Source organism: Chanodichthys erythropterus, chromosome 20 (assembly GCF_024489055.1).
Source record: "Chanodichthys erythropterus isolate Z2021 chromosome 20, ASM2448905v1, whole genome shotgun sequence".
NCBI classification, from domain to species: Eukaryota; Metazoa; Chordata; class Actinopteri; order Cypriniformes; family Xenocyprididae; genus Chanodichthys; species Chanodichthys erythropterus.
The window spans coordinates 35,985,201-35,998,692 of NC_090240.1; the positions used below are offsets into that span (position 1 = coordinate 35,985,201).

Sequence of the window (13,492 nt, forward strand, 5' to 3'; positions counted from 1 at the left end):
GGAAGAGATCTGATTCAAAATATTCACATTAGCGCATTTAGCCTCTATTATTTAAAACATTTTTACCTGTTCCTCCATTTTTTATGTTAGTGTCACTACGTTATTGTGAATACATAAATAAATGCTTTATAAATATATATATATTTATTTATTTACTTGTTAGTTTCTCTTTCAGTTCTGCTCCTTTAGATGCAGGATGGGTTGTGTAGTTTCACTTTCTTTTTCGCCTACATCTCCCAGCGTCTCCTACAATGCACTCAGTTCCTTTTATTTTCTCAATTGTGTCATAATGCCTTAAGAAATTGCACATTTACCTGCTTTACGGCCTCGTGATCACCTGGGATACAATATTTAGCATCGGACGCGTATGTTTGTGGATGCAATTGAACTAAACATTTGCAACTTTCCTGCACTGAAATCAAAAGCGAATCCAGTAAATCCAGTCCATCAGGAGCATTCACGAGAGCTTGCTGGGGTGCAGGGATGGTAAGGAAACTCAAGCTTCAGATATAGTGTGATATATATCGGGATTGTGTTGGAGTGGATCAACATGGAGCTCCGGGCGTCATCAGCGGACGCGCAGCAGCAGCTGGCCGGTGACAGGACGCATGAGTCCCGCATGGACGAGTACCTGCGGTCGCTGGGCTTTTACCGCAAAAAGATCGCCAAGGATGGGTCATGTCTGTTCAGGGCCGTTGCAGAACAGGTCAGAAGCCCGATACTGATCGTTATAATCCCAATTTTTAATGTGTCACGATTTTAAACGCAACTACTACTTAAAAACACTTAAAAACGTTCATAATACGCCTTAAATGTGTCTCGCCGTGTGCTTAAAGTATCTAAAATGTCACACAAAGTCACTAAACTAAAACTTATTGCCCTGTTTTCATACCTCTTGTGATCTAAATGTCACGGTTTGTAGTTTCCTCGGTTTGTCAAAATCACTTTTTAGTTTATCTGAAGCTAATTAGCTTTAGCATACTAGCAGTTTATGCTAACATATGCACTTATAATAATAACAACAACATGGTTGTGGTTTATTTATACTTAAATACTAATAAATGTTTACTTATTTGTATTAATGATTACTTATTTAATCTCTAAAAGGCATGAATTGAGTATATAAACTATAATTATTAATGTTTCATTAGATATTATCGATTGTCGTCTTGATTTTACTTAATTTGAGGTGCCTCGCTATAATTACTAATTTCTTTATTTGAAGAAAATCGTCATTCTTATGAAATTATGCGAGACGAATGTTAAATATTCAACATATATTCATTCATATACGAAGTTATTATGCAGTTTCAGGTGTTTTATAACCTTATAGCATTGATTATTTGTTTGAACTTAAGGATATGTCTGGAAACTGTTGGATGCATTTGAGTTCATATTAATGTTATTCATATTAAATTATTAATAATGTTAATGCAATAAAAATTATATAATGGAGTCAAGGATTGAGACGGTTGTATATAAATGTAAATATTAATATAAATAATATAACTGTTAATATTAAAGAGTTAGTAATGCTGAATCATCACTCGTGAAGTTTGCGTTTTGCATTCTGAATGAATTCAATACTTTGTTTTGATAAACCTGTTGTTCCGGGTTATGATGGTTGTATGATGGTTGTATGCGTATGACTCAGACATCTTTTCTTAGTATAAACAGACAGTGTGTGTGTGTGTGTTTGACAGGTGTTGCACTGTCAGGGTTTACACACGAAAGTACGGGCGGCCTGTGTGAAATATCTGAGACAGAACAGATCTACCTATGAGCTGGTGAGACTTCCTGAAATACATTTTACATTCATATATATTTATATTTCACATTCCATCATGAACACATCAGAAGTGTCATTCGACCTCTGACCTGTTTTATTAAACTTGGTGTCTTTGTTCTCATTGTGTGACATAGTTTATCGAAGGCAATTTTGAGAAGTACTTGGAGAATTTGCAGGATCCTCAGGTAACAATTGCAATAAAGAAAACTTTGTTCATTCAGACAGACACTCTTATTAAAAGGGATTTAGCTTTAGTTTCTCATTTCAGTTTGCACTTGGTTGTGATTGACTCTTTTAATGTTAAAACATAGACGTTTTTAACACTCTCTCTTCTCCATCCGTTTAGAGCTGGGTTGGGCAGGTGGAGATCTCTGCTTTGGCTGAGCTCTATAAGTGAGAATATTACATTTACTTATGGATTTTAACCGCATATTTTGAGGCATGAACTGTAATGATGTCTGACGGTGATTTTATCGCCTGCGGTCACCAAGTATCGGTTGTCTGCTAGATGTTATTGGCTTTTGAAAAGCTATGGCCAGTTGTGCATTATGCTCATTTGCTCGAAATGGGATTTATAAAATGTAATTATAATTGGACAATGATTCGGTTTTCTTGTTGATGATCCTCGAGGGAAAAGTGTTTGCATGTAAGTTATAGCAGTGCAAAATGCATCATATGATGAACAAGATTATCAATGCATGAATTAAATGAATGAAAGCGATTTCTGATACAGTTTTCCATGCATCATTTTTAAATGACATACCTGCTTGTGGGTGAGACCAATCATATAAAACACTGAAACAGTAACATTAAGTGCCCCTATTATGCTATTTTAAAGGTTTCTAATTTTGTTCTGGAGTCTCCTACAATAGATTTACATGCATCCGAGGTCAAAAAAACTCATTATATGATAAAAATAATAAAAAATAATATTCATTGCAGCATCAGCTCATTTTTCAGTGTCTGAAACGATCGATCTCTCTAAACCCTGCCATTTCAGGAGCCTGCTGTGCTCTGATTGGTCAGATGATCTAATCTGTTTAAAGACTATAGATATATAGAAAGACAGTTTACTCCTATTAGTTATGAATGGGAGAAACTGCAATGCGCAATATGGTGGAATACGTCCCGCCTTCTGAGTAAAAGAGCCAATCGCTGACTGAAAAAGTCATTGCGAAGATCCGGTTCCCATAGAAACCTGAGACTCGCGCTTAGGACTGCACATCCGCTTTAGCTTGTCTAGCTTGAAAAATAAGCTGCTTTTAAGCATAAGAAACAACATTAATGGGACGTTTCATGTCAGATTTTGTTGCCGATTTGAAAAACGTTATTTAATAGGCTATATGCACAGTTACTTCCTGGATGTCGTTAAGCCAGCTCGGGAATTTCCATTGAACTGTTAGCTGTTCATTCTGTACTCGTTGTATATCGACACAAAACCATCAATGGTTGACTTTTTAATGTTGTATTCATATTTTAATGCAGTTATAACTTTTACCTGATTTGCCAATAAACCAGTTTTATCGATTGCAATAAAGACGAAGCTATTCGGACCGCTTGAAAACGCTGTGTCTGTAATTAGACACACACACACATTATTTCCCAGCACTTCAAATGTTATTTTTAATGTGATGACCACAAACATTATTTATTCATCCTACTGAGATTGTCCCCATTGTAAAACCGAATGTTTAAAAATGTATGAAATTCAACATTTGTTAGAAAATGCTTATTTAAAAATAAAAAAGACAATAATTACCACTTTAACCAGCAGGTGGCGGCAGAGTAACATTTATTTGCGCATATATCAGCCATTTCCTCTGTTTTTGATTAAATAATAAACATTATAAAATAACTAGGCTTAAAAATACATTTTGTCAACGTGAAGTATGAAATACTCAACAAAAACAATAACTTTTCTTGTGAATGAAAACGAGCACTGCTCTCCCTTTGTAATGACAGCAGCTGTCAGTCAGTGCAGCACAAGATCAATGATTTCAGCACACTTGTAAAAACACATTTTATTAAATTAATCTAACTAAAGTGCACAATATATATTTAATTTTTGAAAAGTTTTTCACATAAAAGTGTGAACTGAGTGTCGAATTGAATTTAGCTGAGAAGGAACACTGAGGTACATCTTTATTTATTTATTTTTTATGCAGTCTTATGTTTGAATAACTAAATTAATGCTATGCCTGACTATTTAAGTCACTATATTCTGATTATAAACTAAGTATTACACTACTGATGCTCAACCCACCAGCAAATGACATCTCATCGGTTTCCAGCTTCATTTTTTTTGCATCAATTCCTATGCAAGTCCTCGTCCAAACTCTCCAGCTACAACTGCAGTGTTTGAGAGTCAAAGTAGACGTTGTTCTCCGATAGCCAATGAAGACTATCGGCTGCCATTATGCAAATTTGTTACAAACTTATGTAGATTTGTAACAGGATATGAGACTGGAATTACTGGCGACTCGTTTCAGCAGTTCAGAATAAATTCTTTATTTTGAGAGAAAATAACTTTATTTAGATGCAATTTGAGCTTTGAAACTTTGCAGGCTTTTCTCCTTTACAAACTGCTTTATTTGTCACATTAAAAAGCATAATAAGGGCACTTTTACTTCAGTGTGAACTGCAATATCTTCACTCCCATTAGTAGGCACCGCATCGCTGCTGATTTGCATAAAGTTAAACAAGTCTCAACTTTGTTGCATTGCTCGACACGCTTAAATTGCAATGTAATGTTTGTTTCTTCCAGGCATGATTTCATTATTTTCCAGGAGCCTGATCAACCTCCTGTCAACATCACAGAGAACGGCTTCGCTGATAAGGTGTAGAAAATCACACATGCAAGATTATTAGTCTTTATATTAAAAAAATGTAATCACCATAACACTCAAATATCTTTCTCTCTCTCTCTCTCTTTCACTCTCAGGTGCGACTGTGCTTCCTCAACGGAAACCATTATGACAGTGTTTACCCACAATCTTTTGAGAAAAGTGCTGCTGTATGTCAGTGTGAGTGCTTCTTCTTTATTCACTGATATAATGCTGTGATATGCTTTCTTTATCAGAATGACACCAAACCGTTTCTCCATCTCTAGCGATCCTGTACGAGCTGCTGTATGATCGAGTGTGTGGCGCCGACCGCGGGGTTATAGGTTCATGTATGAAAGGAGGAAGAGGACGAGATAAACTCGACTCAGAAGAATGCAAGAGCGGTGAAGAGTCTGACCTGGAGGAAGATGAGTTCTGGTACGGATTTGCATGTTTGCATGAGATTTTTTCTGTCGCAGTATGATTTGGGCAATGTGATTATAGTTGTTAATGAGCGAATGATGCCATATTGGGCTGGTTTTGGCACATCTTAATCTAGAGGATTATAATATACAAAAAAGAGCAACAGTTTCTTCCCTGATTGCAGAAACTGCTGATATTTTGTGCCAATTTTGTTCTCTTTAACACATGAGATGGAAACAGTGATTTATTCACAAATGTTTTATGTGATGTTGCAAGTTAAATTCACAATTTTGTATTTGAAACAAAGCCATTGTTTTATGATCCAGTCAGTTCCAGTGCATGAAATCAAATCCTGTTCTGCTTCACATTACAGAAGTTAAAAACATTGTTTCATAACTAGTCTTATTAAAAATGTTGGTGTGTTTGATCTTACTAGGTCCAGTGAAGGCAGAGAAAAGTCGACCAATGGGATGAACGTCAGACAGCCGCAGAGGGTGATTTCCTCTCTCTTGAAGATTGAAATCAGCTTGTTTCAGTATTTTTGATGACTTTGTAGGATGATATATTGTGGTAACAGATCTGTCTGTGCTTCAGGGTCGTGGGAGGGGCCACTCTCGAGGAAGGGGGCGTGACCTTCTGTCCACTAAGGTGCAAAGGTCCCTAAACCCCGCCCTCTATAGGAACGTGGAGTATGATGTGTGGCTCCGTTCTAAGCGAAGTACTTCATCTATTTTTCTTGTTACTGTTTTGAAATGTAGTAAGCATCTTGATTTGAATAATTACATATTTTTTAATAACTATGTGTGTGTTTAGTTCAGCAGCAGAGAGATTTCTGCATAGCCGCAGGAATGCAGTATTCTATCGGAGACAAGTGCAAGGTTAGTTGTGCAAGTGCAAGTTCAAGCGTGTGTTTGATTAAGTAGCATTTGATTAATACAGGTACACTACCTTTCAAAAGTTTGGGGTAAGATTTTTTCAATGTTTTTGCTCAGCAAAGCTGTATTTATTTGATCATAAATGCAATAAACATTGTGAAATATTATTGCAATTTAAAATAACTGTTTTCTATGTGAATATATAGTAGAGTGTAATTTATTCCTGTGATCAAAGCTGAATTTCCAGCATCATTACTCCAGTCTTCAGTGTCACATGATCCTTCAGAAATCATTCTAATATGATGATTTGATACTCAAGAAACATTTCTGATTATTATTAATGTTGAAAACAGTTGTGCTGCTTCATATTTTTGTGGAAACCATGACTCGTTTTATTTTTCAGGATTCTTTAATGAACAGAAAGCTCAAAAGCTCAAAAATATTTTGCTACATTATAAATGTCTTTACGGTCACCTTTGATCAATTCAATGCATCATTGTTGAATAAAAGTATTAATTTCTTTAAAAAACAAACAAACAAAACATCTTACTGACCCCAAACTTTTGAACAATAGTCTGTGTATATGCTGTTATTTATTTTTTATAATTTATCATTTTTTTTCCCCTGCTTTACTTTTTATTAATTTGATACTCTTATATCATTTTAATTTTTATTTGCCTTTTTCAAATGTAGTCACTCAATTTTTTTTTTTTGTTTAAAACCCTTTATAAAGTACTTTGATCCATTTTATGTATGAAATCTGCTCTACCAATCAAATGTATTATTATCTACAATATTGATTTAGTTTTCTTTTCTGTCTTTCTCAGGTGCAGCTGAGTGGCAGTAATCGCTTCTATAACGCCTACGTTCAGGAAGTCAGTCCTGACAATGGGCCAGTCACTGTGTTTATTGAGGAACTCAAAAGGCCGTATGTGTTTCTGTGTATCTCTATATATAATTGAAGGTGTTTTCAGAGACTTCTGGGTATGTTCGGAAAGGCATTTTACCTACTGTTTTTGAAAAAGTAGTATGCAGTATGTATGTATATTGGGCATGGTCTATGAATGTGCAGTATACAACCAGAGCACACTAATTAATAGGGCTGGGACAATACATTGATGCATCATGAAGGTGATGATCATTCTGAGGTGCAATTACATTCTCAGACTCAGCCGAATGCACGAACACTCTTCTTTGTGAGCATTTGAGTGTGCAGTTAAAAATTAGCCTAGAGCTGTTAAACTAAGTTTAAAAAGTTTTTTTTTTTTTGGATGCATTTGGAAAATATCAGATCACGATGTATCAATATATTGTCCCAGCCTTCCTATTTAAAAAAAGCAATATGCAGTATTTATTATAGCAGTATGTACTTCACAAATTCATACATATCCGAAGTCTTGAGACTGACTGATATATAAACAATATCCAATATTCATGCATTGATCACCCCTACTTATGTACATTCCCTTGTGTTTGTGGGTTTAGACAAACTGTGCCGTTGTTGAGTTTGCGTCTCCCATCTGAAGAGCCGTCATGGCAGACGGTCTCAGACAAGGGCAAAAGACATAGCGTACCAAATAACGGCGCGCAGGCGCCCTCCGGTACGTCCTCTCCAAATCAAAAACACACATGAAAGACTTTAACTCCCACACACTCACTGTCTCGGTTTCTCTACACAGAGTGGGAGAACCGAGGAAGTCGGAGGCCAAACAAAACCGCACCTCAGTCAGTATCCAGCGGTCGTATGCATAAGCAAAACTCTTGGCCTCCACAGACCTTCCCAGATGAGCAGGCGGGTGGACGGAACAAGTTCAGGTGTGCTTCACTGGCATGTATTTAAAAATATGACACATTTTAATTTTAATGGCTACATTTTGTGGCTTCTAAAGACACTTGATTTGTCGTGTAAACGGTTTGACCTCAACAATACTGTTTGCAGACGGTCTGATCAGCGCAGCAGTCCTGTTGGTGTTCTTCCAGAGGAGGAAGAGGAAAGTGTCGTATTAGAGCTTCTGCACAAAGACGAGCACAACTTCCCCTCACTCGGAGCAAGCCCTCAAACGGTGCAGCCATTACAAACACGTTTACCTTCTATAGTGTGTGATGAATCATGATATTCAGGTAGAAGTAATGTTTGGGAGGGCTTGATTTGTCCGGTGCATGGTGATATTATTGCGTGACCGTGGTTATGTCAGCAGAAAAAATTCATTGAGGAAAATAAACAATTTGATAAAAAAGAATAATATCAACAAATGTTCTTTTCTTAATAATATACATTCACAAATAGAGACATTTATTAATAAAGTTAAATAGTGTCATAGTGTCAATTGAAATACAATTCACCCTTATTTTCCCTCACGGACCTTTATTTATATAGCATTTTATTTAATACAGATTGTTTCAAAGCAGCTTTACAGTAAAAAGAACATAACAGAATCAATTATGCAAGCTCTAAAAATACAGTAGTGCCATTATTCAGCTCAAGTCAGTTTAGTGTTGATTCAGTCCAGTACTTATACTTGTGTAAAGTTCTTCACTTAATGACAAAAATATAAATGCATATATTTGAACCATAATAGTTTCCTTTGAATTTAGGCCACCGTTGGTGAGGTGATAAAGAAAGGAGGGGAAAAGAGAGGCTCTCGGAAGAAGGAACAGAAGGAGTGTGTCTTGGAGACAGGTGAGCGGTGAAGCTCCGCCCCTTTATATGCCAGTTTAACAAATGCAAAATGAAATGAAATTCTAGGCTTCTGGGTGATGTCACCTACCTTGACATGTTTGCATCTTTATAAAGTATATTTATACATATGCTTTATACATAAGCTTAAATATACAGCACCATGCACAGTCACTTTAAAAAAAAATGATTATCCTGAAGTTTATTTTGGTTTTTGGCTTTCAGAAACGTCCCAGAGGCCTGTACAGAGACAGAAGAGCGCCACTGAAGAAAAACATGGGGTGAGTTACATTGAGTCATTTACACAGATAACAGTCAATTAAACTGATTCAGGCCTATTTGTTATGGTTTAAACTGTTGACATATGTGCATCCCAATTTGCATACTTGTGCACTATTCTATGCCGTTTTGTAATATAAATAGTGCAAGAAGTGTGAAAAGTGTACTTTAAATTCCCAGATAATGCACTTAATTAACCAAAATTTTATTTTAATGTTGGGCACTCAACTGTCCCAGTTTTAATAAGATAGCAAAAGGGGGAGGGGCTATCAGACTCTGATGCTGAAGGACAAAATAACCTTATAAAATTTGTACACCATACAGTTGAGTACATAGTATAAGTGCATAGTGCAGGAATGGGCAACTCCGGTCGTGGAGGGCCACTGCCCAGCAGAGTTTAGCTCCAACCCTTATCAAACACACCTGAACCAGCTAATCAAGGTCTTTAGGATTAGTAGAAAGTTATAGGCAAGTGAGTTTTTATCAGGGATGGAGATAAACTCTGCAGGACACTGGCCCTCCAGGACCGGAGTTGCCCATCCCTGGCATAGTGTATCAATTGGGACACAACTTAAGTCTTTAAGATAACCAAAGCCGTGTTTCCACCGAAATTACCTGAAACAATTTGTCCCAGGAACTTTTTCCCCCAGACCTGTTGCTGTATGCATTTCCATCGTGGTCTAAAGTACCGTGAAGATTAGTCAAATTAGTCTGGTGATGTAGGACTCTAGACTTTAGACCCTGGTTCCTGCGATCGAAAACAAACCGAATACCACCCCAAAGTACCTAGTTCCTAGGGAAATGTCATGCAGTGGAAACATGGCTCAAGATATAACCAAGTATACAAAAAAGTGTTGTTGTCACCATGCTCAAGTCTATGGCAACAAAACAAGCAATATATATCCTATCCCTTCCATGTTAATGTAAATTCTTTGTCGCTGGTTTATATTGTGTTCTAGATAAGGGCTTCTGATGAACCAGGGCAGAGACATTCTCCAACAATAAAAGAAAAATTACAAGAGAAACCCATTCCTGCCTTTCCATCTCTACCTCCTGCTATCTTATCTGTCCCCAAAACAGTCCCATCTTCATCTCAGCCTGAATCTACTACTGCCCCTGGTCTTGATAAGTCTGCTCCTGAGGCACTTAAAAAGACCCCTATTAAACCTAAGAGTAGCCCTGCTCGAAACCCTTACAACAGTCAGTTTGCCCTAGTGTCCACTTTAGCCCCTTCACAGCCTGTATCTGTGGCAGCAGCAGTCTCAGTGACCGCCCCTGCTGCTATTCAATATACCCCTTCATTGAAACCTACCCAACCCTCTTTGCAAACTGCCCCAGTGACTAATGCAGTGCTCCCCACATCTGAACATATTCCCCAGCCCAATCAAGCACCATCTCAGATTACAGTGGTTGAATCTCCGATCACCCCTGTCCAATTACCTGCTGCTATCCCAGCTCAAACTACTCTGGCATCTTGTGGCTCAGTCCCAGATGCCCCTGTTCAATCAACCCCATCCATTAAAACCGCTTTTATTTCCATTCCACCCATCTTACCTGCCTCTGCAATACCTGTTTCTGTCCAAGCTCCGGTAGTTGCCCCTGTACTAGATACCCCAGAACCCCCTTCTACCACCCTTCCCACTGATGTAAGCAGTGGTCCATCAACTGCCCCAAAGACTGAAGATCCTCATACCACTATGACACCAATATCCCTTCCCCATGCTCCTCCTCCCTCCATCTCCCCTTCCTCTGGTCCCACCCAAGCTCCACTTCCAGACTTACCTCAATCCTCATGCAATGTATCAGATCCACAACCCTCTGAAACATCAGCCATACCTGCTTCTGGTAAGTTTTGTCTAATAACAAAGATTAAGCTCAGACATGACATTGCTTGAAATGCATTATATTACAGAAGTAAATCTGGGTTCAGATGTTTGCTTTTTAGTAAACTTAACCAAGTTCTCACAAAGCATCTCTTGGCCGCCAGGTGTAGCATCTGCTCCTGACAACCCATCCCAACCCAGACAACTCCCCTATCCTCATCTCCAGTGGTCTCAGCTCCTTCAGGACCCGGTTTATCCAGGGTTCCCTCTGAACGAGAAGGGAGAGGTGGAACCACTACCTCCATTTTCCCTCTCCCAAAAAGGAGAAGACCTACCACAAGGTAATGAAAACCCCAGAGATCTGATATTTACCTGTCTGACATTGACATCTGACAATTGACATTACAATATCCTCTCAGAAGCCCATTAGAACCCTGCTCTGGGTGTGTCCAAAGTTTGCAGTGTGTATGTTAACTACTGACTACTCCTAATGGGTTAAATGCAGAGGACAAATTCAGAGTATGGGTTACCATACTTGGCCTTCACATGTCACTTTCTCTCATTTTAATGTTTTTTAATCTTAGAAATGCTTTCTGTAATGTTTCAGATATCAATGTCCTCAAGTTCTTCTTCAACCTCGGTGTCAAGGTACACAGTTTTGAGAATTCTTCTTTGCATTTGTTGATTTATTAATGGCTATCCCTGTTTATGGAGTTACATAGAAGTGTAATATATGCCTAATTCCCCTCAGGCATACTCTCAGCCAATGTTTCCTCCCATCATTTATCTGGGTCCACTGAACCAAGCCTATCGGATGAACCTTACAGGGCCTCCTCCTTCCTCTGACTCTTCCGCTAACCCCACATCAACTTCATGGCAACCAGAAAACCCTTCTCCTCCTCAGAATTTGAGCTCCATCCCTGACACCTCAATGGAGAGCCATGCTCCTCCCGTTGCACCTGTAGCAGTTAGTAGCGGTCCTGTTGGTCCCACAGAGGTCAGAGGGTACAATGATCATCCTGCATCCCTTCCAATGCAAGTGCCACCAAGACCACCAATGCCCTGGTCAGCTGCTTCTGGTCCAAGTGCCTATGCTGGGACGTACCCAGCTGCCCCTCCAGTGCATTTTTCATCGCCACCCTGTCCACCTCCTGGGAATCAGATGTATCCTCCATCATCAGTTGGGTACCACCATATGCCGCCTCCACCGATGTCTCTTGAAGCCTTAAACCATGGCCCTCATGGTCGGATGGATGTCTCACCATTTCCTCTCACATTGGACAGAGGTCAAGAGAATGGCCAGAGGTCTATGAACCCCCAGTATGGGTCCTTGCAGAAGATTGCTGGCTTTCCAGGAGGCCAACCTCCGTTGAGTGGTGCTGTAGATATTCCTGTTTCAATGGCCACAATGCAACCTCCACCCTATGGTTCTGTTGTAGGACAACCTTTTCAGCTTGGCCCACTGCAAGGAGATATGGCAGGATTGACTGCCCTAACCAATGGGAGCTTAGGGAGACACGGGGGAGTCTTCGCAAAGAGCTTCCATGCAGGACAATTTGCAGAGGATCCTTCCCGCCTCATCCACACGTATTCTCCCGATGACAATTGGTCCATTGAAGAGGTGGAGTTTCCCAGTGTTGATCTCAGAACTGGCCAGTCCTTCTACAGCCAGTCCTACAGGGCTGGAGGAAGACGTGGCCAAGATGACAGAGGAGGATATCGAGGCCGGATCCAACGTGGGCGGAAAGATTACCCTAGCCGAGGTAGACCGGATGACCAGTCATCCTATAGACAGTATGGGAGACGAGGTGTAGGGCCAAGGGTTGGGACACCATATCAGTGATGCTGAAATGCTGGATATACACTGCTTTTTTTTGGTCAATGATGCCAGATACACAAAATCTGTTGTTTGAATTTCTGGGGACGGCTTTTGGTACATGTTGTTGATTAGTTATATATCCAATGGTTTTAACTTGTTTTCTGTGTTTGCATAGATGTTGTAATAAAATCTAATAAATAATCTAATCAATATTTTGTTTTCTTGTTGAGCACAGACTGCAATGCCCCCTACATGCTCACTAAAAGGGAAAAGATATTACCCATCATATTGGTTTGAATGTATAAAACTAATCAGATCTGTGTGAATCTGATTATTACAGTTTTTCAGATTTCTTTCCAGTTTTTATTTTTTATTTGTATATCAAGAATGTTCTACATCTTTTAACTTTTTTTTTTCCAGTTTTTAGACTGTCCTAAAAATCTGAATTTTCCTTAAAAGCTTGTAAACAATTCAACTAAGTATAATGGCGTTGGCATCTCACCTGACACAGCAAAGTGCCTTTTTGTCAAGTTTTGCATGTATTTTTTGGGATATTCAACATAATTGATTTTCTTCGAGTTTCTTTATTGTGCACTATCAACCTCCAGAGGGCTCTGGGGTGTCTGCTGAATGAACGTTGATGCCTCTAAATAAATTAAATTTCTGATCCAAAGATGTTGTTTTAACACCAAATAAACAAATGCCTAAAGATATATTTCTCAGTTGTCATCTATTTCAAGTCTAGTTTTGACACCAAATAACAGCCAAAGAACATCTTTCTCTATATTCTTTACATCAAGTTAGTTTTTAGTTGCAACTCCTTTATAATGGAGTACATATGGGACACTTTTTGCCATTGAGATGACTGGGAAAAAAGTATCCCAGAATTCACCCTATGTGGTTTTGACACCAAATAAACAATTCCAAGTCAAAACATTTATGTTTCCATTTGAGGTCAGTTTTTAGTTAAAAAAAAAAAAAAAAA

General features: G+C 38.6%; 1 protein-coding gene across 1 annotated transcript; it reads left to right on the forward strand.

Annotated features, from left to right (window-relative positions):
* The first annotated feature begins 247 nt into the window (after nucleotides 1-247).
* On the forward strand, nucleotides 248-13,363 carry otud4 (OTU deubiquitinase 4). Its single transcript, XM_067370859.1, has 20 exons — nucleotides 248-706; nucleotides 1,704-1,787; nucleotides 1,924-1,974; nucleotides 2,136-2,182; nucleotides 4,554-4,626; nucleotides 4,731-4,812; nucleotides 4,899-5,049; nucleotides 5,471-5,528; nucleotides 5,629-5,752; nucleotides 5,848-5,912; nucleotides 6,737-6,837; nucleotides 7,395-7,510; nucleotides 7,589-7,724; nucleotides 7,849-7,972; nucleotides 8,505-8,589; nucleotides 8,812-8,867; nucleotides 9,825-10,710; nucleotides 10,853-11,029; nucleotides 11,296-11,336; nucleotides 11,440-13,363. The coding sequence occupies exons 1-20, from the start codon at nucleotides 551-553 to the stop codon at nucleotides 12,529-12,531; spliced, it is 3,705 nt and encodes a 1,234-aa protein (XP_067226960.1). The 5' UTR covers nucleotides 248-550; the 3' UTR covers nucleotides 12,532-13,363.
* Nucleotides 13,364-13,492: the final 129 nt, after the last annotated feature.